General features: G+C 49.8%; 1 protein-coding gene across 1 annotated transcript in view; it reads right to left on the reverse strand.

Moving 5' to 3' along the window:
- Positions 1-24,547, reverse strand: part of PLCH2 (phospholipase C eta 2) — a 390,924-nt gene that overhangs the window by 93,305 nt on the left and 273,072 nt on the right. The window contains exons 4-6 of the mRNA XM_089773036.1: positions 22,540-22,785; positions 20,146-20,273; positions 547-717 (exon numbers count right to left, since the gene is read on the reverse strand). Of these exons, the coding sequence (XP_089629162.1) occupies positions 547-717; positions 20,146-20,273; positions 22,540-22,785 (545 nt within the window). The remainder of the gene's footprint in view (positions 1-546; positions 718-20,145; positions 20,274-22,539; positions 22,786-24,547) is intronic.

Genomic DNA, 24,547 nt, shown 5'->3' on the forward strand with positions numbered 1-24,547 from the left:
CAGAGTATGCTGTGTACAATGACATCCAATTTGAAGATTAGGTGGGGCGTGCAAATTATGATCATTAAGAAATCAACATACCTGGTGAGCTCTGCAGGAATAAAACACAATCCATCTTCCATGCTAAATTAGATGGTTAGCCCATCTTTGCTCTCCTGGCTTATGGAGAGTATTCATTTCTCCTGCGTGCCCTAAATGAGTAGGCCAATCATTCACCCCTCTCAAGGGTGCTGTACGTAAAAAGAAAATGAGCCAGCACTAGCTTAACAGAGTCCTCTTTCCACTTTAAGACCTCCAAACCAAGATCTCAGCAAGATACATCATACTGAGTGGCAACAGGCTTTAAGTTTCTGTGCACAAGGTTTGGACAAGCTCCAAGACCTTGGCAGGTAACCTTGTTATTGCATAAAATGTCACGGTTTGATAGGCTTTCAATCCACCTTGGGATGAAGCCATGAGGGAAACATTAAAAGGTCACCTCTGAATGGAAGGTTGGAACATTGTAGCTTTTCTAAGGGAGAGTAACCAGGGGTCTGCGCAGCCCACCTTTTGCTCAATCTCAAGGAAGCGCTTCAGGTCGTCAGCATCCAGGTAGTCCTTGTGGTTGCTGTAGGTGAGCATGAGCAGGTACAGATCGCGCCGCGTCGACATCATCTTGTAGAAGGCGCAGAACTCGTCGAAGCCCAGCGTGCCCTGGTTATCGTCCGTGTCCGCCTCCTGCAAGAAACAACCACACAGAGCCATTAGGGTGCCCTGGTCTGCAGCAAGATCATTACACCCGAGGGAGTTGAGAAAGAAACTGCAACCACAACTGAACCGCGCAAACCCTCGCATTGTAGCACAAAGTGGGTTTTCACCTGAATGCAGTCTCACCGCGTACTGCTCGGCTCAGGAAGATCGGTTCCCTGGGCTGCAACTGGCCTCACGAATGGCTTGTAACCCCCACACCCACCCCGTTTAACCTTCCTACAAACATGCATCAGTGTGAGCTCCCAGGGCTTGCTTTCCCAGAGGCACCGGCATCCACTAGCCCCCCCTCATCTGAGAGGTTTCCCATCCATGGCAATGAGGCAGGGCACTGTGTAATGCAGGATAGGGGAGAGGACATGCAGCTGTTGAGAAGGTCACTAGAAACAACACCATCCCATCCAGAAGCCCCTCACGCAGGAGTTCACCTGTGAATTAATAGAGCAGCGGTACCTACACACACACACACTTTAATTTAATAGGGTCCCACAGAGGAAACTTAGGAGCGGCAAAACACACTGCATCCAGGCTAACAAGTACATGCATTTCAGCGGTTCTCAACTCTGCCCCACTGCACCAGCCTACCAGGCACAAGACCTTCCCTTTGATGCATGAGCAGGGCAGCAGTGAGGTCAGCCAGATGTCTATCACTGTGTCCTCAGAGCACCAGCAACTGAGTGAGGCCTTATCTACACTGGCATGTTTTGATGCCCAAAACTGCCTTTTGGCAGCAAAGGAGTGAGAGCGTTTTCATTGCAAGGTGACTTTTGTTGGAAAAAACACCCAGTTTTGGCAACAAACAACTTCCAGCCCTGCAAGAGACTTCTCTTTATTGTCCAGCCCTCTCTTTATTGTCAACAAAGAGCCAGTGTGGACTCTGCTGTTTGTTTTGTTAAGAGAATTGGCTTCCACCAGTATCCCAAAATGCCTGCCTCAATCAATGTGCTCAATGTTTTGTGATCTCTGCTGCCCTGCAGGAATGCACCCCTCCCCTTTCAAAGCTCTGGGAAGTATTTGACAGCTAAGTGAGCTGCTCCCTTTGAGGAACAAACAAAGAACAAATAATTGGCATGCTCCTGCTCTGCCCTGCTAGGAACACAGCGGCAGGCAGACAGTTGCTGCAGGAGGAAGGCTGGAGAAACTGCTGTGCTGCCTTGACATTCCTTAGCACGGACAGGTCACAGAGCTATGAGGGAATTCCAAGGACAGGGCTCAGCTCTGCCTTCCCACTACACTGCACTGTGGAATGCTCACCCACATTGCTTCGCTCTGTCGACAGGGGAGCTAGCAATGTGGCCATGAAATGTCAACAAAGAGAGGTCTGACCAGTTTTCACTTTTGGCGACTTTACATGTTGACAGCACTTTCAGCGCCAAACCTTCCCAGTGTCGACATACCCTGAGTGTGTCCGTAGCTGGAGGCCACTGACATGCATTCTGTATGACAGTAGTGCCGGCCTACAGGTCCCAGCAGAGTTCACGGACCCATAATGCTAGGTGCTGTGCAAACCCATGATACAAGAGACCGTCCCTCCCTACCCAGGGGTGGCTTAGAATCTAAACAGGCCAGACAAAATCTGTAACAGGAAATACCTTCCCCATTTTACTGAAGAGCTCAGGAGAGGATCCTCTGCATCCCAGGCCAGTGCCTTAACCATGAGGCTCTGCCTCTTCTGTCTAGTGGCAGGATTCAGCCCATTATCCACTGAGACAGTGAGTCATGCCTCTCCCCCATCTCCAGAGAGGCTGTTCAGTCATTCAGCATGTTTCTCCCTTGGCATTCTTTGTGAACAACACAACTTAAAAACCCAGCTCCACTCCAAGTCTTCCACAGAAGTGGGTTTTAACCCCAAAAGCTCCTGACATACTATATTTGTTAGTCTCTAAGGTGCCACAAGACTACTCAATGATCTATCGGAAAAAGGTATGCAAATTGTGCTCTGCAATTTGCGTACCTTTCTCTGATAGTTTTTCCGAAAGAAGCTTTTCCGAAATTTGGCCCATCAACACTGGGCCGAATTTCGGAAAAGCCTCCTCTTTTGGAAGAGCCCTTCTTCCTCATGGGAAGAGGAAGACAGGGCTTTCGAAAGAGCACGTCTGCTCTTCCACACAAAAAAAAGACAAAGAGCAGTCGCGTTCCCTGGATGTGGCGGAGTTTTTCCAAGATGCCTCCAGTATCCTGGAAAATCCCCGTAGTCTAGACACAGCCCGAGACTTAAAAACAGTTATTAATCAATTAGAAATACACAGAGCTACAGGAGTGCGAAAATGTCCCATGAAATAAAATATCCATTAAAAACCTCACACCACAGAACACAACTCAATTCTCTCCATTACGTTGTCCCCGATTATTCACGGATGTTTCAAAGGGGGCAAGTACTTTTCCCCTTTGAGACCCAAACACAGTAGGATTCTTCACAGGGTTTTAAAGTTGGATGAAGTTCAAATATTAGCAGAGGCCATTATATCGGAGCCTGTTGGAATGCAGCTTCAACAATACAACAACAAAAAATCAATTTGGATTAGCAATTTCACATTGTGTCTTAACTGGATCACTGAGCTATTAAGAGTTGTTTTACACCTCTAACTCCTTTAAGTGCAAAAATCTGATTCCATTTTCACTTTGCCATCACCTCGCCCTCACGCTCCATTAGTGTTCATTTGTGCTAATGACACCGGCCGCCTGTGCGATAACGCTTTGTGATGTCCTCTGGACTATAGATCAGCTCTCATTCCTGTCACCCATCAGCCCCAAGAAGGATTGCCAGGGTTGGTCCTCTCCGTCACTTCCATCCTCTTACTCCATGCTAAAGGGAACCCAAGCTTTGGGGACTAACGCAGCCGTTCTCAAATTGTGGGGCATGACCCAAAAATGAGTCTTGACACCATTTTCTCCAGGGCTACTTGGATTTGAACCCTCTGGGGTTTGTAGTATTTTTTGTGGTCAGAGAGGAGTCGTGGTGCAATGGAGTTTGAGAGCCCCTGTGCAAATGTATCCTAAAATGAGAGGGGAGCATGATAGGATAAGTGTAGAAAATTACAGGCAAGAAATTTGGCACCTGGACTGCCACCAGCAATGCACCTCTACCGCTCCTTCCAGCCAGCAGCCTCAAAGGCACTTTCCAGGCATTAAGCCTCCCAAGAACATGGTAAGTAGATAAATTACAGCCAGCAGTTCCACAGACGGGTAAAGCGAGCCCCAGGGATGCTTATGGAGTCAGGGAAACAACCATGATCAGAACTAAACAAAATCCAGCTCTGTGTCCCCTAGGTAAGAGTCTTGATGATTTTCTGATTGATTTTTCAGGGGGAGGAAGAGGGACCGTTTGCACGAGGGCTAATTTTTAACTGGTTATTTTTTTTGATAGACAAATCACAAACGGCAAAAACTGCACCTGCGTTTGTGAGATGCAGAATATACAAAGCCCCATTACGCAGGGGGCTATGCACCAGATTTGGGACTGCAGGCAGGTCGCTGTCCAGTAAAGTTCTCAGATTTCTACCTGCCACAAACTGCAAGCCTAAAGAAAGCACAGGGAGAAATTTGGTGGGTGAGTATTGTACCACTACCCCTCCGAGGCCACCCACCCACCCTTAGAAGTGGCTCAGATACACAAGAACGGCCAGACTGGGTCAGATTAAAGGTCCATCTAGCCCAGTGTCCTATCTGCCAAGAGGACCAATACCAGGTGCTCCAGAGGGAATGAACAGAACAAGGAATCATCACGTGATCCCTCCCCTGTCACCCATTCCCAGCTTCTAACAAACAGAGGTTAGGGACACCATTCCCACCCATCCTGGCTAATCACCACTGATGGACCTAACTGCCATGAATTTACCTAGCTCTTTTTTGAAATGTAAATACAGCTGTTAACTTGCATGTCAGCTAATGGGAGCTAGCTGTGAAAGACCCCTCACCCCACAAACTCAGTGGAGGGGAGGGCTCTCGTGTGGCCATCAAGCCTCTCAAGAGAAAGAACAGCTGATATGTGCCACGCGGTTTTGTGCCTAGCGAAAAGGACTAATCAAATCTCCCAGAGCTGCTGGGCTAAGCAATACCAAGGGCAGAAATTATTCGGAACAAACGGTCCACCCTTCCGCCAGGTAATCCCTCCCTACAAATGAATTCTGAACAGTCTATGATGGGCAGATGGAAGGGAAAATACTTCATTCAATGCAGCCATATGAACTATGCAAACAGAGCTTGGTCTAAAAAGTAGGGCAGATAAGGCGGAGTGAAGTCAATACAATGGCAGAGAAGGACTCTGGGGTATAATGAAAAAAAGCCAACCATCCGGAACGGACAGAGATCTCCTGAACAGCGAGAGCAAGCTGAAAGCAGCTGGGGATTCAATCTAGAGTCTACCTCACCGACACTGAAGTTTCAGTGAAAGCTGAGCTGCCGTGATGAAGAGGAGAGGAGGAAAAACAACCCCCTAACCAGTAAATTGTAATGATGAAGAGCTGCTTGAAGGCCTTAGGACTCAGTCGCATTGTCTGGCAACACATGATCTGATTGTATCTGGGGACCCTCAGGAACCGGGTCTGAAGTCTCTAATAAGGCACGCCTGTGGATTATGCCAGGGGAAAGATAAGATGGCTGCTGAATAAGTTTGCAGAACAACAGATCCAAGTCAGCCATGGCTCATTTTTGCAGCAGTCACTGTAAAAATCAGGACCACTTGCAGCCACAGATGAACTCAGAAATGTAGGAAGGGAAAATGCTTAAATATCTGCCTGAACCTCCTCTCCCCCCCTACAAAAAAAAAATCACAGACCAGAAGGGTATGTCTACACTACAGCACTAATTCGAACTAACTTAGTTCGAATTAGTTAATTCGAACTAAGCTAATTCAAATTAGCGCATCCAGACTTAAAAACTAGTTCGAATTAGCGTTTTGCTAATTCGAACTAGCATGTCCACACTGAGTGGACCCTGAACTGAGGTTAAGGCTGGCCGGAAGCAGTGCCGGCAGGGCATCAGATTAGGACTTAGAGTGTGGAGCTGCTGTCTCAGGCTAGCCGAGGGCTGTGCTTAAAGGGACCCGATCCCCACCCTGGACAGACAGTTCTCAGGGGTTCCCCGCTTGCAAAGCAGTCCTGGCTTGGAGTGCCCTGAGTGCCCACACTCGGCACATCACAGCACTCGGCCATCAGCCCGGCTGCACTTGCCGCAGGCTGCCATCTGGAGGGGGGGTCAATCAAAGGGCTTCAAGACAGTTTCCACCCCGAGGAGCCCGTAGAGTCAGCCCAGTCCTCCCCATCGGGGGCTCGTACCCCATTCCTCCCTCACCTCCTTCCACTTACCCCTCCCTAGCCCCCCTTCCTCATGTACAAAATAAAGGACACGTGTGTTCAAAAATAGAAACTCTCTTTATTGAACAAAACTCTGGGAGACTGGGAAAAGAAGGTGGGCAAGGGGAAGAGAGAGGGTGGGAGAGGGGAGGGCAACTAAAATGATCAGGGGTTTGGAACAGGTCCCATATGAAGAGAGGCTAAAGAGACTGGGACTTTTCAGCTTAGAAAAGAGGAGACTGAGGGGGGATATGATAGAGGTCTATAAAAGCATGAGTGGTGTGGAGAGGGTGCATAAAGAAAAGTTCTTCATTAGTTCCCATAATATAAGGACTAGAGGACACCAAATGAAATGAATAGGTATCAGGCTTCAAACTAACAACAAAAAGTTCTTCTTCACAAAGCAAATAGTCAACCTGTGGAACTCCTTGCTGCAGGAGGCTGTGAAGGCTAGAACTAGAACAGAGTTTAAAGAGAAGTGAGATAAAGTCATGGAGGTTGGGTCCATGGAGTGGTATTAGCCAGAGGGTAGGAGTGGTGTCCCTGGCCTCTGTTTGTGGAAGGCTGGAGAGGGATGGCACGAGACAAATGGCTTGGTCATTGTCTTCGGTCCATCCCCTCCAGGGTACCTAGTGTTGGCCGCTGTCGGCAGACAGGCTACTTGGCTAGACGGACCTTTGGTCTGACCCAGTACGGGCATTGTAAGCTCAGGGCTCAGGGTCGGGGGTCTCAGTGGACCACCTTGATTTTCATGCCAACCTGCTCCTGGGTGGCCAGGCTGGCAGCTCTCCTGCCCTAGACGGCCACTTTCCGGTGCCTAGTGTGGAGGTCGTGGATGAGGTCCACGATGTCTGCACTAGACCAGGCGGGCGCCCGCCTCTTGCGGACCCGGGCAGGCTCCTGGGAGCCGCCAGCCTGGTCCCGGGAAGAGGCGGAGGGCTGGGTAGCAGCGGGTGGCCGGCTCGAGCCATGCCAGGGGCAGGGTCTGCTGGCTGGGTGCTGGCAGGCTTCCACCTGGCACGGGCACCGTAGCCAGCCCGTGCCCCTTTAAGGGCTCCTGGGCCGGGAGGGGGGGCAGACGAGTTTCCCTGGTGGTGCCCAGAGTGGCCACCAGGGAAAGCTGGGGAGGGCTAGCCTCCCACTAGTTCCAATTAAGTGGCTACACACCCCTTAATTCGAACTAGTTAATTTGAACTAGGCGTTAGTCCTCGTAGAATGAGGTTTACCTAGTTTGAATTAAGCGCTCCGCTACTTCGAATTAAGTTCGAACTAGCGGTTTGCATGTGTAGCCCCTATCAAAGTTAATTCGAACTAACATCTGTTAGTTCGAATTAACTTTGTACTGTAGACATACCCGAACCGATCAAAAGCTTAAAAATATTCAAAAATCCAAACTTGGCTCTTAGTTTTCTGAGCATGGTCCCCACGAAAAACACCGTTCTGGAAAATCTCAGTCCAAAGAACATCTCCCAGCAACTTCATCTAGCTAGATCTAAGCTAACTTGGGAACACCTACACACCTCCTCACCGCAGTGTGGCCGTACCCTTTGGTTACAACACCTCCATTTCTGACTAGGAGAAATTGCAGCTAGCAGTATGGCAGCTGGCAGGCAGAACAACACACGATCCAACCAGACACCCTAACTGTTCTTATGTATGTGCCTTTCAGTGCAGATTGAGAATCCACCCACTGGGTAGACAAAATGAGAAGTGTATCTTGTTGCAAGTCTGAAAAAGCAACTTTGAAATGAGAATCAAAATTGTTCAATAATTATCTTGATAGGACAGAGCTGGGCTACCGGACAGCAGCAGCTGCTGGCCAGGTACCTAGCTCTGAAGGCAGCACCCTGTTAGCAGCAGCACAGAAGTAAGCTTAGAAATGCAGAGCTGGGTGGCTAGGGTGACAGCTGCTGATGGAGGACCCAGCTGTGCAGGCAGCAGCACAGAAGTAACAGTGGCAATACCATACCATGCTATCCTTCTGCACGGCTGCTGTAGACAGCTCTGCCTTCAGAGCTGGGCTCCCGGCCAGCACCCGCTGCTCTCCAGCTGCCCCGCTCAGAAGGCAGCGTCACCACCAGCAACAGTGCAGAAGTAAGGGTCGCAGTACCATAAATGACCCTACAATAACCTTGTGACCCCTGCACAACTCCTTTTTGGGTCAGGACCCCTACAATTACAACACTGGCATTTCAGATTTAAATAGCTGAAATCCTTAAGGCTGTGTCTACACTGGCGCGTTCTTGTGCGAAAACAGCCGCTCTTGCACAAAAACATGCTGCCTGTCTACACTGGCCGCGCGTTTTTGCACAAGTAAACTGACATTGTACTGTAGAAAGTCAGGGCTTCTTGTGCGAGAACTCTGACGCTCCCTGTCAGGAAGAAGCCCTCTTGCGCAAGAGCTCTTCCAGAAGAGGCCAGTGTAGACAGGCAACATGAATTTCTTGTGCAAGAAGCCCCTATGGTTAAAATGGCCATCAGAGCTTTCTTGTGCAAGAGAGAGTCTACACTGGCACGGATGGTCTTGCGCAAAAGCACATGCCAGTGTAGACGCTCTCTTGTGGAAGAGTTCTTGCGCAAGAAGCTGCCAGTGTAGACGTAGCCCTCGTGTATGATTTTAAAAATCCCATTTGACTATGAAATTGACCAAAATGGACTGTACATTTGGTAGGGCCCTAGTTACGCCAGACGGATCTTATCCATCCCTTTCAGACAGTGTCCTTTGGAACTAAACTGCTGCATTATCAAGTTCTCACACAGTGTCAGGACTGAAGATCCTGCCGACCTGTTTTAATGCTGAACTCCTTCCACCTCCTGCACTTTGTTTTCCAACAATTGAGTTGTCAGCCGGCTGCTTTGCACATTTTTGGAAGAGAGATGACTAAGCACATTACAGATCAGAAACGGAAAGTTTCAGGCTTCTTGTACAGTCCAAATAATACCTCTTCACCACAGTCCCTTGGCCTGGGGCCAGGAAGGATGTAGTTTTATTACTTAGCTCGGAAAAGCCTTAGGGAACATAACACACCAAGACCATGGACAGCAGCATTGAACTAACAGCACAAATTCCACTCAGGAGTACCAGGGTGAAGTCCCTATCCACAGCTAATTCTCTAAGAACACGGCGAAACTGAAAATCGTTTACTTACCTAGACAGACACTCTCAACACATTATCAGTGAAATATTACCAGCTGCCTAGTCTATTCTCAGACCCTGAGGAATCCACACACACTGTCTAAGCCTTGGATACCCTGGATGTTTAATTTCTATTTAGCAGCCTGATACTTTACCAACTGTAGATTTGTAGTAACTGAAGACAACTTTTGGGTAGGCTCCGAAATGGTTAATAGAATCAGGCACTAATGCAAAACAGGTCAATCAGTTCAGAGACACTGAACTTATTAAAGGAGTCCAGCAAAACAAGTCTGAACGTAGTTGAGAGCAAAACCTTGATAATAATAAAACTGCCCTCTTCCCTACCACTGCCATGAATGAACAAGGGAAGGAATGACAAATCCATGACATTCATCTCCTTTGCAAAGGAAGTCCTGGGTACAATTAAAATACGCTCCTTTAATAAAAACAGGCTTTCAGCAGAGTCAGCAAAAGGATATTCATTAGAAAAATTAAACCCAAAGGGAGAGCCTTCCAACCCCACGCATGATGAACAATGTTAGTTTAAACAACATTCTGTTCAGCTCTTTCATTAGCCAAGACTGAGATTTCTACTTTGATTAGGCAATTCAAGGCTGCTTAATATCAGGAGCTTTATAGCACAGAGCACCAATTATATCTGCACTTCAGACCAGGCTGCTCTCTCATTTATACACTTTCATATGGGAAAAGACACATCCATTCTTTTCTCCCTTCCCGGATTTCTCGAGTGCCTGGCCTACACAATTATTGTCATTCATCTGAAACTCTTAAGACAAGAGCCTAGCACACGACTTGCCGAAACCCATCCTCTGGGCCCAGAGGTTTTACCCGTCTCTACTCTTTGGCTCCCGTCAATCCAAATGATTTGCTCTAGAAAGCGACTCTCTTTAATCCACTAATTTTAATGAGTTTTGAAATTTCATTTTCCACAGGGCTGCCTTCGTGAGGGTGGTATTTGCTGGCATTGCAAAGAAGTGTTATTAAAACATTATTAAAGCGTTCTGCCTGTGCAGACACAGGGCCTGCCCACCCCATCCAAAAGCCTCATTACAGTCCAGGACAACTGACGAAAGGGCGGGATTCTCAGTGGAGCAGACGTAGCTGGTGCACAGGGGCTAATAACACAGGTAGCAGCGGATTACAGTGCTGCCAGGAGGAGTGCATGTTAATAGATGTTTGAGTATTATCCTCCCACGGCCATGGGAGGGAAGAGCCTTTGTTCTCCAACCAGCTTCTGACAGGGCCTCTTGTTCTGTGTGCGGACATTTCTACAAAGCTTCTTAGCCTGCTCCCAAGTGGGAGCCAGTGCACTGCCGCGTCTGGGGCTTTTGGCTAAAGCCGGGGTAACTAGACAAGCGTGTGCATGTGCCTACCACACTCGCTTGAAGCCCAAGCGTAAAGATGCTCAGGAGGAATTCAGGCCCCATGGGGTTAGAGGCATGAAAACGCTGAGGGTGTCTCAGGAGGCTGCACTGGGGAGAAGAATTTCTTTACCTCATACCACACAACACCCCGCTGGAATGCACTCCCGCAGCACTTTTCCTCCGGAGAGCTGAGAGCACCGCACAAAGGAGGCTAGTATCACCTTCCCCCCCCCCCCCACGCTTTACAAATGGGGAAACTGAGGCACCAGGCAGGGAAACGATTGCCCAAGGTCATCCAGCAGGCCAGTGACAGGTCCAGACACAGAACCCAGATCTGCAGCCCCACAGGCCAGTGCTCTGCCCAAGAAGCAGCACTGCCCCCTGAAGTGCAGGGGGAGCAGGATGTTGGTCACATGCATTTCAGGGGAGCAGAATGAGCCCTGCTTGACACGAACTCAGGCCCCGAGCTCACAGGCAGTTACCCAACACAGCAGCATGCACGCCTGTGGAAATGGCCCTCACCTTCCTCCCCTCCCGCTGGCCTGGGATTTTGAGAGGTCAAAGAATTCTCCCTTCGCTGTGGTAGCAGGGCAGCGAGCAGAGAATGACACGACTCCACACGTCAGCCCTTGCTGTCACTGGCGTTCGACGGAGGGGCTTGTGTTGGAAACGGTTTAAGATGTTTCCATGCCGTTTACGCTTACTTCTAAGAGGAGAAGTATCCCGCGCAGCGCTGTGAGCCCGGACGTGGCACTTCCTAACTGTCAGGGTGGTTAAACACTGGAATAAATTGCCTAGGGGGGTTGTGGAATCTTCATCACTGGAGATATTCAAGAGCAGGTTAGACAGACATCTATCAGGGGTGATCTAGATGGTTCTTTGTCCTGCTGAGAGGGCGGGGGACTGGACTCGATGACCTCTCAAGGTCCCTTCCAGTTCTAACTAAAAACAGGACTATGTAGCACTTTAAAGACTAACAAGATGGTTTATTAGGTGATGAGCTTTTGTGGGCCAGACCCACTTCCTCAGATCAAATAGTGGAAGAAAATTGTCACAACCATATATGCCAAAGGATACAATTAAAAAAATGAACACATATGAAAAGGACGGTATATATGGTTGTGACAATTTTCTTCCACTATTTGATCTGAGGAAGTGGGTCTGGCCCACAAAAGCTCATCACCTAATAAACCATCTTGTTAGTCTTTAAACTGCTACATAGTCCTGTTTTTTGTTTCAGCTACACCAGACTAACATGGCTACATTTCTATCACCCTTCCAGTTCCAGTGTTCTATGATTCTAATGCACAAGTCCTGGAACACACCTATAGGCTGAATCTATTCTGGCATCCTTGGGACCTGACTGGTGCCAAACGAGAGAATTTGCCAGACCACAGGAGGTCAATATTGTCTAGCAGCATTACACTGCTTGCTGGGCTCTTAGAAGACGTACCGGGGTCAATTAGAGCTACATAATAGCACAGAACACTGAGGGTGTGTCTAGACTACATGCCTCCTTCGACGGAGGCATGTAGATTAGCCAGATCGGAAGAGGGAAATGAAGCCGCGATTAAAATAATCGCGGCTTCATTTAAATTTAAATGGCTGCCCCGATCTGCCGATCAGCTGTTTGTCGGCAGATCGGGGGAGTCTGGACGCGATGCCCCGACAAAGAAGCCTTTCTTCATCGACACAGGTAAGCCTCGTGAAACCAGGCTTACCTGTGTCGATGAAGAAAGGCTTCTTTGTCGGGGCATCGCGTCCAGACTCCCCCGATCTGCCGACAAACAGCTGATCGGCAGATCGGGGCAGCCATTTAAATTTAAATGAAGCCGCGATTATTTTAATCGCGGCTTCATTTCCCTCTTCCGATCTGGCTAATCTACATGCCTCCGTCGAAGGAGGCATGTAGTCTAGACACACCCTGAGAGCCAGGCCCAGTGGCTGTAAACAAACGTTTTGGGACTGCGGGAAATGTGACCACATGCACAATAAGTAGACATGTGGCTAACTGAAATCAAGCTGGACCATGGATGATGCCGGACCAGAGAGTGCCAGACTAGAGAGATTTAACCTGCACTAACTTTCCATCCCCAAGTGCATTTAATTCATCTGAAACAGCACCACCGGTGATAAAAGGTCGGGGCTGTGATGATCAAAGCTCACCAGGGGAAGAGAGAGCCCAAATCTCGAGGGCACCTTTGGGAAAAGAAGTCTCAGGCTATCATTTTGAAATCCCTCCTATTTTATTCACCAAGTCTTTATTCAGGGAGGCAGACAAACTTGGTAGACGTGTGAGGCTTACGGTTGAAGAGACATCCCTATATGCAGCTGCTGCCTGCTTTTTCCATCTTTCAGCTGTGAGCTCTTCTCAGTGCAGCAACATCTATGCCCATGGGACAGCAGAGACACTGATACTATAGGTCCATATACCCCACATAGGTGCCAGGGTAACTTGCATTTTGCAGCGGGAGGTTTCTCAGCCTCTGCAATAGCTTCTCCATCCCTTCCCCCAGCCCTGCGCTGCTGCCAGCCACAGAGCCAGTCTGTTTTCCATGCTCCAGTTGAGCACATCCGACCAGTGTAGCTCCGCAGAGGAATCTGCATTGGACACCAGAGACAGCAGAGCAGGCTTCAGCATCAGCTGTCAGCAGGATGAAGAAAACACAGCAGAAAGAGTCGCAAGCTAAAAATATTTTCTGCCCGGAGGCACCAGAATAATTCCTCTCCCACAGTCACAAGGAAGAGGGAAGAATTCAGAGGCGTCGTCTTTTCACCCCAGAACCAAGCCGGATCATTTAAAAAGGGCCATTGTCTCCCTTCCTGGTTTCCTAGAAAACTCACGGCACAAAGCATAACCAGAGGCCAGAAAATCTACGCACTTGTGGCAGGCGCAGGGGGTTAGGCTGCTTCCCAGTAAGCAAGGGGTTAACTTTGCACAGGCACCGGATGGAAGAGCTCTGAGACCTGCCGCTGGGGGGAGGGCTAGGAAAGCCGGCTGGGGAAGCGTGTTGTGGTTCCAGCTAGGATGTCTGTAAAAGAGATTGATGGACTTTATTTCTGGGGGCTCACCTCAGCAGCTACCCCGCTGCCAAAGGAGCCAGCTTCCAAAGGAGTGGCTAGAAGTAACAATACCAGCCACTCAGGAAGGGGCGCTGAGCACTCTCCCGGACAAGAGAGATTCGAAGGGTATGTCTACACTACCCTCCTAGTTCGAACTAGCGGGGTAATGTAGGCATACCGCACTTGCAAATGAAGCCCGGGATTTGAATTTCCCGGGCTTCATTTGCATAAGTGGGGAGCCGCCATTTTTAAATGCCGGCTTGTTCGAACCCCGTGCAGCGCGGCTACACGGGGCTCGAACTAGGTAGTTCGGACTAGGTTCCTATTCCGAACTACCGTTACTCCTCGTGAAATGAGGTGTACCGGTAGTTCGGAATAGGCACCCTAGTCCGAACTACCTAGTTCGAGCCCCGTGTAGCCGCGCTGCACGGGGTTCGAACCAGCAGGGATTTAAAAATGGCGGCTTCCCGCTTATGCAAATGAAGCCCGGGAAATTCAAATCCCAGGCTTCATTTGCAAGTGCGGTATGCCTACATTACCCCGCTAGTTCGAACTAGGAGGGTAGTGTAGACATACCCATAGAGAGCTAGGAAAAATCTAGGCTGGACCCTTCCTTCTGAACCCTGTTCCCACCTCAGGGCAATTGGCCAGCCCGTTGTCATTGCTATTAGCAGTGAATCCATTTGCCCTTGTGCCTTCCATTCAAAACCTCAGCCCAGTGAACCTATGCACCACGTGAGCCCTGGAAAGAGGATTTAAGCCATGTCTAGCCCTCTGCACGGGGACACATTGCACCCCCAGGGATGTAATTATAGAAGTCCCTACAAAATCTACCAGGGAACGCTGCAGGAGGGGTTGGCACTGCCTACTCCAGAACGGTTACGGGAAGGTCATTTGGGGGTTCTTCCCCACTGAGATACAAAGCCTCAGAGCTCAGCCCGGGAAGGTCTCCCGGCATGGTCCCAACCACACGAGGATTTCAAAGGAATCTGGCAGCTGTTCAGACTGTGTGGGCCTCCGCTGCTTTTCCCTGGCTGCAGCTTTGGAATAGCCTTAGCCCAGGTGATTGCGCATACAGATCCAAGGCAGGTTAACATGGGTGGTGACTCCAAAGACTGCTTGTTAGTCCACCGACAGAGCACGAGGAGAGGCCCATTATGTCAAGCAGGATGTAAAAGCCAGTTCAATCAGTTGACCGGTTAATGGTTATTGTTTAACCGGTTAACTGCTTTAATGTGGGCTTGTGGGGGGCGAGGCCTGCCACAGACAGGTTGGGGGCTGCTCCGGTTGGGGGCTGCTCGGCCGGGCCGGGCCCACTCGTTAACCGGTTAACCATTCACATCCCTCATGTCAAGGCAGATTCATCCCAGTTCTGTTGGACCCACACAAATGCAGAGAATCCAGAAAACTTGAGAGAAAAACCCTGGGAAGATGAAGGGATGGACTTTGGGAGAAATCTTCAGCCATTAAGTCTTAAAGTGACTGCAGTCGGTACAAGAGCTGTACAAGTTTGTACAGGAGCTGGAGCTACTAACTCGGCAAACGGCAAGAGAAGAAGGATGGTCCTGTGATTACAGCCCTAATCAGTGCCTTGGGAGACTTTGGTTCCATCCCCTGCTCTGCTACAGATTTCCCATGTGATCCCGGGTAAGTAACTTAGCTTGCCTCAGTTTCCCTAACTGTAAAATGAAGCTAATAGCCCTGCCCTACCTCCTGGATACTTCGAGAGTAACGACATTCAAGAGGGAAGTGCTCAGATGCTACTATTGCAGGAGCCATGTCAGCATCTAAAACGGGGGGATTTAGGCTGGTTTTCAGAGGAGCCCCAAATTCCAGACAACACTACTGGGGACTGAGCACATAACTTCCTCGGAAATCCCACCACTTACGGGTTTTTTTTAAACGTTCTTTCCTTCCATCTCCTCAGCAAGGCCGTGTCTTTAAAACTCTGCTACTGGCAGCAGGTTTCCAGGGCACCTGGCATACAGTGATGGCTGCAGTTGTTTGCCTGTTATAAAACCAGCAGGCTGACTTGCTGCCCATCAGGCTCCCCTGCAAAATCAGCTTTCTGGTCATAGGTGTGGAGGCAGAGATGTATCTTCAATGCTCCCCGGTTCAATCAGACAAGACAGTAGGCCCATGACACCAGCAGAACTAACTGCCAGGGAGCAGCTACCTGCAGAGCCACCGACGTGTGTGCCATGCGGAGCAGTGTCAGCACGACAGAGGAGAGATCTGCAGACACACTACGCTGCTTGACTTCAACAGAAACAGACTGTCGCAGGTCACCATGTTCGTTGCTCTGAATTCCAGTCACTGGTAGGTCAAGAGTGACCACTGCAGAGAACACAGCTATCAACACCAGGGCTGGGCAAGATGCGGCCCGGGGGCTGGATCCGGCCCACCTAACACTTGGATCCAGCCCTCAGACTGCATCTGGCCACTTTCTATTATATCCCACTGTCCTTGCCACCAAATTTCCAGGCAGTGGCTCAGGCAGCAGGATCCTATTCAAATGGCTCCCGGTTGCGGGGCTACCCCAGCAGGGACCAGAGCTGTGAGCCTTTTAAATAGCCCCAGCAGCCCCAGACAGCTGCCAGGCAACGCGGTATCGGTGGGGCTGGGAGCTGCGAGCCCTTTGCTGTTTTTCATTCAAAGCCTCCCCAGTCAACTCCAGCCCCACACAACCCCCCGGAAGGCTAGCCCCAGACCCGCCCCTGCTACTCCAGGCCCCTCCCCTTCTGAGGGTGGAGCTGGCCCTGACCACGTACAAAATTCATTGTGCCCCCTCCCCCCCAAAAAAATTATTGCCCACTCCCATCTACATAAACAACCACATCTAGCAAATGTCTGGCTTCTCCAACAGGAAACTCTGGTACATTTTCCATCAAGTCATCTGATACTGAATGGACTTATACACTTTTTTGCCAGCGGTTGTCTTTGGATATGAAAGAACCAGACTTTACGCTTCTCTGCGGAGAAGTGCGCCACCAGACCAGACTGTAAGAAGCCAGTTTTTACAATGCTGCTGGATAATGGAAGCAGGAGCAGCCTGAGGCCGGCTGCGGCAGTTGGCGCCCTAGGCAGAGGCGCGATCAGCATCCCCGCCTGCACGGCCGTCAATGGCCGTTACGTCGTCATCGGACGCCCGGGCCAGCGGCACCCTAGGCAACTGCCTAGTTTGCCTAGGCTCATGGGCCGCCCCTGAATGGAAGACATGACTGGCTAAGTTCTTCCTTGTGAAAACTTCAGAGGCCAGATCCTCAGTTGACATTAATGGAGCGACGGCAGTTACACCAGCGGAGGGTCTGATGCTAAAACACATGCCCCTTACCAATGTCCTTCCTTCAATAGAGAATTTTCAGAGGAACTCGCTGCATCTTACCAGCCAAGCTGCTCTGAAACAAAACACGCAAGATACAGCCCCCGAGATCAGCAACGCCTCAGTCCAAAGAACAAAGATCTTCCCGTAGACAGGTTTCCTGGCTGCTTTTGTTCTGCCAGCAGCCGGCTGCACGGTGAGGACTCGTTAGGATGGAAGCTACATTTTCTGTGAATGTCTTCCCATGCTTTGGGGCTTTTAAAAGGAAAAAAAAATATCACGAAGCGACTGCTTCCGGACTGGATTTGGTCCATAGTGTACAAACCAGACTGATGCACAGTGATGGTCAGAGCCGGCCCAGCCCAACCGAAAGAGAGAGCAGATATTAAATGTGGGATTCCGAGAGCTGTTCCCCCCCAACTAATGTCACAGCTAAAACAAAAAATTCCCATCTTTCTACATTCACCATCTTCCCCAGACTGAATTTTAATTAAAAACTTGCTTACCAGGTTCACCACCACACCACGTAGGTGCCCACAGAGTTCACCGCCAATCAAACTGTGGGCCACAAGTCAGCCCCTCAGGAGACTAATCCCTTCCCGCCACATCTTGCATATACAAAAAGAAGGTCCTGGGGTGGCTTTTGGGGTTTGCTGCCTGGCAGCTTAAGGGCAGATTAACAGCAGCATAAAAATGCAACAGTTTAGACACCCAGTTATCATGCTGGATCAAGCCAGTCACAGTCTCCATCTCTCTCACTCCCCTCTCCTACAGCCAATTAATTCCTTCCCCTCATGTTTCACTCCTCTTAGAAGCTGCAGGAGCATTTTCGCCCAGGTCAAGTGGACATTTAACCAGCGTGTGGCTCCAAGCCCACAGAACTTTTCCTTCTCCTCTGCCTACTCAGGGCGAAGCACCCAGCATGTAGGGAGGAGAAAGGTGAGGCAGGTTACCTGATGTCCGGCAGTGTACGGCTGGAAGCAGTGCCTTTCACAGTGCTGTGCAAAGGGGGGCGAGGAAGACAAGGACTCAGTGGAGATCTGGCAGGGAGGTTAGGGCAGCGTTGGAAAGAACAGCCAGAGCACTCTGAAGAAAGGGGGAAATGCGAAGAGATCCCTGGAGCGGAGAGGAAGATAATGAACCAGCGACTCATGTGACCTAGTACTAGGCCAAGCTTAACGCCAGTGAAGGGGGAGGCATGGGAGAGGCAGAGAAGGCAGGTTAAGCCACAACACCACTGACCCACACAGCAATCACCCCACGACCACAGCAACACAGCGACTTCCCTGTTTGCCAACAGCACCTGGCATCATGCTCGAGTCACCTCATCCTAGTTAGCAACAGCTCTGAGCCATTAGCAACCACTGAAAATTAGGGCAGTTAGGTTAGTGAAATGGGGATCTGGCTACAGGTCAGGTCAATGGAACCTAGCTCCCTTGGAGTGGGTAGCTTTTAAAGTCACTGGACCTAAGTGTTGTGAGCCAGACATGAGAAGTTGTTCGTCCGCTCTGCACTGTGCTGATTAGGTCTCTGTTGGGGTATTGTATCCAGTTCTGGGCACCACATTTCAAGAAAGATGTGGAGAAATTGGAGAGGGTCCAGAGAAGAACAACAAAAATGATGAATGGGCTAGAAACCATGACCTATGAGGGAAGATTTAAAGAATTGGGTTTGTTTAGTTTAGAAAAGAGAAGACCGAGAGGGGACATGATAGTGGTTTTCAGGGATCTAAAAGGGTGTCACAGGGAGGAAGGGCGAAAATTGTTCTCCTTGACCTCTGATGATAGGACAAGAAGCAACGGGCTTGAATTGCAGAAAGGGAGGTTGCAGTTGGACATTAGGAAAAACTTCCTAATGGTCAGGATGGTTAAACACTGGAATAAATTGCCTAGGGAGGTTGTGGGATCTCCATCACTGGAGATATTTAAGAGCAGGTTAGACAGACATCTATCAGGGATGATATAGATGGTGCTTAGTCCTGCCGTGAGGACAGGGGACTGGACTCGATGACCTCTCGAGGTCCCTTCCAGTTCTAGTGTTCTATGATTCTATGATTAAATCCAAGTTCTGCTATTTAAGATATTTCTCAGTCAGTTCATAGGATCTTTAAATTAGTGTCTGCTTTTCCCTCCTGCTGTGTTCCGTAAGAGTCATGTCTCCCTTTCCAGCTTAGGAAAGGCATCCCCAGTACTGTAGAGAGATAGTTCTGGTAACAGAAACTAGTTGGTGAGAGGTAGCAGCTGACTTCTGGATAGAACACATGATTCATGGAGACAGTCCATATAGTCACCAAAGGAGCGGTCCACTGCAAGTGGAAGAATGTCCATTTCGCTTCATGTCTGGAAATGGTCAAGGGCAATCAATTGTCAAAGAAGACCAGGTTTATAACAAGACTGGTCAAATGTTGATACCCTTTCTCTCACAGACTATCACTGTCCTCCATGAGTGGGCCCAATGAGTTCCTTACTTCTGCAGTTAGTGGAATTACAGAACTGGAAAGAATCTCGAGAGGTCATCAAGTCCATTCATGGCAGGACCAAGCACCATCTAGACCATCTCTGACAGGTGTTGGTCTCACCTGCACTTAGGGTATGTCTAGACTCCATGCCTCTGGTGACAGAGGCATGTAGATTAGGCTACCCGGCATAGGAAAATGAAGTGGCGATTTAAATAATCGCTGCTTCATTTAAATTTAAATGGCTGCTGCGCTGAGCCGATCAGCTGTTTGTCAGCTCAGCGCACTAGTATGGACGCTTCGCGGTTGACATCAAAGGCATTTGTCGACCTCCCCGGTATGCATCGTGGGATGAGGTTTACGGGGGAGGTCGACAAATGCCTTTGATGTCGACCGCGGAGCGTCCAGACTAGCGCGCTGAGCTGACAAACAGCTGATCGGTTCAGCGCTACTTCGAAGTAGGAATAAGATCCTCCGGAAAAGGGCGCTTTTTCCGGAGGATCGGGGCCAGTGTAGACGCTCTTTTCCGGCTTTTCTAAAAGCCGGAAAAAAGCGGCGGACATTTTTATTTAAATGCCGCGGGGGATATTTAAATCCCCCGCGGATTTCCCTATTACGATCTCAAAAATTACCATGCCCCTTCCGGAAAAGGGGCCAGTGTAGACGTAGCCTGGTTGTGTTGTGCATTAGGGCTTTGCAGCTCAGCCCTTTCTCTCTTAGAAACCATCATTTTCACTTCTTACCTTAAACATTTGCTTGACTTTCTGCCGGGGAAGGTTCACATTCAGTTTGTGCATCAGCTGGAGCACCTCATTAATACTCAAACTGCCGTCACCGTTCTTATCGGCCTCATCAAAGGTTTGCTTCAACCACATTTAGTTGGAGTTAAGAAAGGCAAGGGAGCATCAAGGGAAAGACACAGTTAAGCTGCTCTAAACCCTCAGCATAGACATAACTAGGTCAATGGAAGACTCTTCTTCCATTGACCTAGCTACCACCTCTCAAGGTGGTGCATTTACTGCATTGCTGAAAAAAACAAACCCCGTCACTGTAGGAAAGATCTACCCTAAGCACTGAAGTGGCACAAATGTAGCACAACAGTCTACACTCGGGCTGTGCCAGAGATCGCTCTTCTGGCATTTGATTTAGCAGGTCTAGTTAAGACCCGTAAATCAACCACTGAGGGCAGCTCTGACCAGCACCTGTACTTCTCAGTTGCAAGGGAAGCTGATGGGAGTGTTTGCTCCTATAGGCCTCCTGTTGTGAAGACGGCACCAAGCTCGGCTTACAGTATGTCAACTCCAGCTCCGAAATTTACGTTGCTGATGATGTGTACCTTAAGACGACCTTCCAGGTCTAGTGCAGATCTGGTATCGGCCTTGCCCTCTCTGCCAAGGCTATAAACCTCACATTAAAAAATATCACAGGAACAAGGGTTGGGGGGAACTCTTGAGCACATCGAGTCTGACCCCCTGTGCTCAGGCAGGCTCCAGTACGCCTAGAACATCCCTGATAAGTGTCTGTCCCACCTGTTTTAAAACCTTCATCGACAGGGATTCCATTGCTTCCCTTGGAGCCTGTTCCAGAGCTTGACTGCACTCATCATTAGCAAGGTTTTCTTAATAGCTAGCTTAACTAGAAAGACAATAGAGCAGCTCTATTGTCCCTGGGAGTCCTGACTGCTGGAACAAGGTACCACCCCTCACAATTCAAACCATGCAAGTGCACCGCAGGCACCATCCACGCATGTTCAACAGGCTCCCAGCACCCTTTCTTGCCGACGCGCGTGAAACACGCTACTGGTCCCGGAAAGACATGCAGTGCTCAGCGGCATTCCCGAAGGCTAACGAGTTCTTACAAACTTTGTTCCAGCATCTCTTTCCCAGACCAGGAGCTCACACTGGCTCGGCCTAATATTGCTTGGCCACTGTTTCCTATAGGGACCCCAATCACCTTTTCCTCTCACCAGCACTAGGACATTCCCTGGCTATGTGCAACAGTATTGGGAGCAGACTTCCCTCTCCAGAACAGGATCTAACAAGCAGGTGGGCTAGCAAAGGCTTCCTACCTGCCACAGTTAATAATCTTACATATCCTGTGGCCATCACCAAAGAGACAATAGTTGGCCTACAATGTGTCCTATTCGGAGGACAGGGACAGAAAATGAGGGCGTCTCTGCAATCGCTAGCAGCAAACGCTGTTTTTCTGTGGTGACCGCAGTAGACACCCTACAATAGCCCAGCATTTAGAAGGGGCATTTAGCATCTCAGCAGTAGCCCTGAGCCAGGACGGTGCTGCCTAATTTGGGGTTTGATGCCATTCCGGCCATGCATCCTGACATTCAGGTGTGGGAGAGAGGATTGTGGTCTGTCTGTGCATGAGCTTAAAATGATGCCTATTAAAATCCTCCACATGCAAACCTCAGCAGCAGCGCTGGCTATTTCCCCACACATACACAATGAGACTTTATTTTAAGCTCTGAACAAGTATAAACTTAGGGTTGGATTCTGTCCCTGGTGAGATGGATAAGGCATCGGTCTTCCGAAGGCAGAATGCGGCCCTTGATTTTTTAAAACCCCTCTCCCTTCTGCAGATGCCTAGCACAGGCCTCTCATCCTCTTGCAAAGTGTCAGCTGGTGAGAGTTCCCTCCATGATGACAACTTGTGGTAGAGCCCCACAGATGTCCATCCACCCTTAGCTCCTCCCACTCGTGTGCTAGTCTCAACTCAGCAGGCAGAGAACTACTGCCAAGGGTATTGTCAAAGACCCAAAGAAACCCATCTCCCTCTGAACGTCATGGGGAGCGGTGCCATAATCTGGGCCTTTGAAAATCACCCCTGGCTCTCTCAGGATGTGCGTGGAAGAGAGACAGAAAACAGGGCAGCTGGGCTGGACTGAAGGAGGGGTCCAAAGGGGAGAGCACAGCAAGGGAAAATCTCTTCTGGGCTGAAACGCTGCATCCCGTACTCAGATGTGTGGGCCTTCTGGGAACAGGAGCGTGTGGCCGGAGCCCCACGTGCCTTGCACTTGCTGCTAGTGAAATAAGCACTAAGGACAGCTCCACAAATTCCTTTAGGAGTGATGCCACCCCGCCCCCATGCCACCCTCCAGACACCTCCCCCCAGCTCGGAAGGATACTGGTCTCTCGTCCTCTGCCGCTTTGACAGGCTGTCTTCATCACTGATCCCTGCCATCAGGTACTTGAGCCCTGTGATCCAGGTGCGGGCCTCCTCCCCGGTCGAGGACACCAGGTCCAGGGACTCCATGTGGTCTCCGTAGTAGATGCTGAAGCAGCAGTTGGGGTCGAAGCTCCCGTCGGCATAGCGCTGGAAGATCTCCGACTGCTTCCCCTCGCACACCTCCTGGATGGAGTCAATGGAAACTGGAAGAACAAGAGAGGCGGAAGGCCGCGTTAGAGGTGGCCAGGAGAAGACCATTTGGGTGAGCCGCTCACAAGCAGCCTCTTGGAGGGGAAAGGGTCCTTTACTTTGTCAAACAATAACGACATCACCCCCATCCCCCGCATCCTCCCGGCTGAGCATCACCACTTGGCCAGGGACTTAACAAATGAGAGAGTTTTGCCACTGGGGAAAAAATAAAGGCGCTACCATAAAATGAGCCCAGACAAGCAGCCAGATCTTATTTTAGTCTGAGAAGGCGAAGGGGCAGGAGGCAATCTGCATATTAATACAGGCCTTATACCCACAGTTCATTTCCTAGCACGCACATGTCTTTCCTTTAAGCTTTTGTAACGCGTCTGAATTGACATTCAGTTCCTTGCCACTCTTTCCCCGCTACTCTTTGTAGATATATTTGGTTTTCTGTTCCCTCCAGCTAGGAACAAAACTGAACCGTTTGCACATTACAATTGTTTCCCTACACACAATCCATTGTAATGGGAGCCTACACATTTTCTCTGAAAGCCAGCAACCCCCCACCCCCATATCTTCACCAGCATTTACACAGGCATATGGAAATAGACAGGATTGCTAAGCACACACAACGTTTCATTGTTTATCATGAAATGCAGCTGGATGCTGTTTATGCTGATCTACCCAAACACAGCCAGCCTTGCTACTCAGCCGCACCAAATGGGATTTTTTCATTCCTGTCCTTCATAGAGCTAGACCCACGCTGGAAAGTTTAGGTGAAGGCTTCCCCAAAGGTCAGATCTAGGCTCCATCTCCTCTCTTGAGGTGCAATGCAGCAGCATGGTGGATTAAATCGCCCCTCCTCACCCACCAACATTACCTCCAATTACTGCAGCATGTAGTTAATATCCGAGGACTCGGACACTAGAGAGTTGGGTAAAACTCCTTTCCAGATTTCAGAACACTCTTCCCATTAAAAGCTGATATTTCTGATGAGCCAAAGCCTCAGGAGAATCTCCCCCTGGAACAGCTGCTCTTAAAAAGCTAGTTTCCCCACACTGAGAAATGCAAGCACAGACTCCCTCCTGCCTGCATCTTCAACAGCACGTGGCGTTTTCTGCTGCCAGTGTGTTCAGTGTTAGCAAGGGGGGTCCCCTCGAATACCATATTCTGTCCTCTTTGTGGCTGTGATGTTGTGTCAGTACCTAGCTGGTTGCTGTGCTTGGGCTGTGGATGACCCCTTCTGGCCTCTGTCTGTGAGCACTGCCCAGCGGGGGGCGTCTTGAGGGCCCCCATGACAGTGACCGGACCAGTTCTACCGATTAAGGGAAGGGATGGAACAAAAGAAGTGAGAGATGGGGGAAGGGTCAGTCCCTGGCTGGGAAACATGAAGGGAACAGCCTAAGCTGAGGGCTGAGGGGCTAGGGGTGATGGACCCTAACCCCAGGGGTCGGAGGCATCCTGGCCCTGACTCCTGTACGCCCGTCACGTCTGTGCTCTGCTGTATTCTGCAGAAGCAATAAACCCTCTGTTCTAATGGCTGGAGAGTCTGCTCTTGCTGCTACAGGGGTCCAGAGTCGGGGGAACCCCGACGTGTCATTGCAGAGGGGCTGGCTGAGCTGCACCTGGCTGCGGGAGAAAGAGGCACCCGCTCCCTTGGGTCAGTCATTTATGGAGGTGATATTAGCCTAGTGTCTCCGAGCCCGAGTCCTGAACCCCATTGTGTCTGTTGAGCACCTCAAAGGCAGGAACTCTCAGTATAACTCAGGAGCA

The sequence above is a fragment of the Pelodiscus sinensis genome, chromosome 24 (assembly GCF_052426305.1).
Source record: "Pelodiscus sinensis isolate ZL-2025 chromosome 24, ASM5242630v1, whole genome shotgun sequence".
Taxonomy (NCBI): Eukaryota; Metazoa; Chordata; order Testudines; family Trionychidae; genus Pelodiscus; species Pelodiscus sinensis.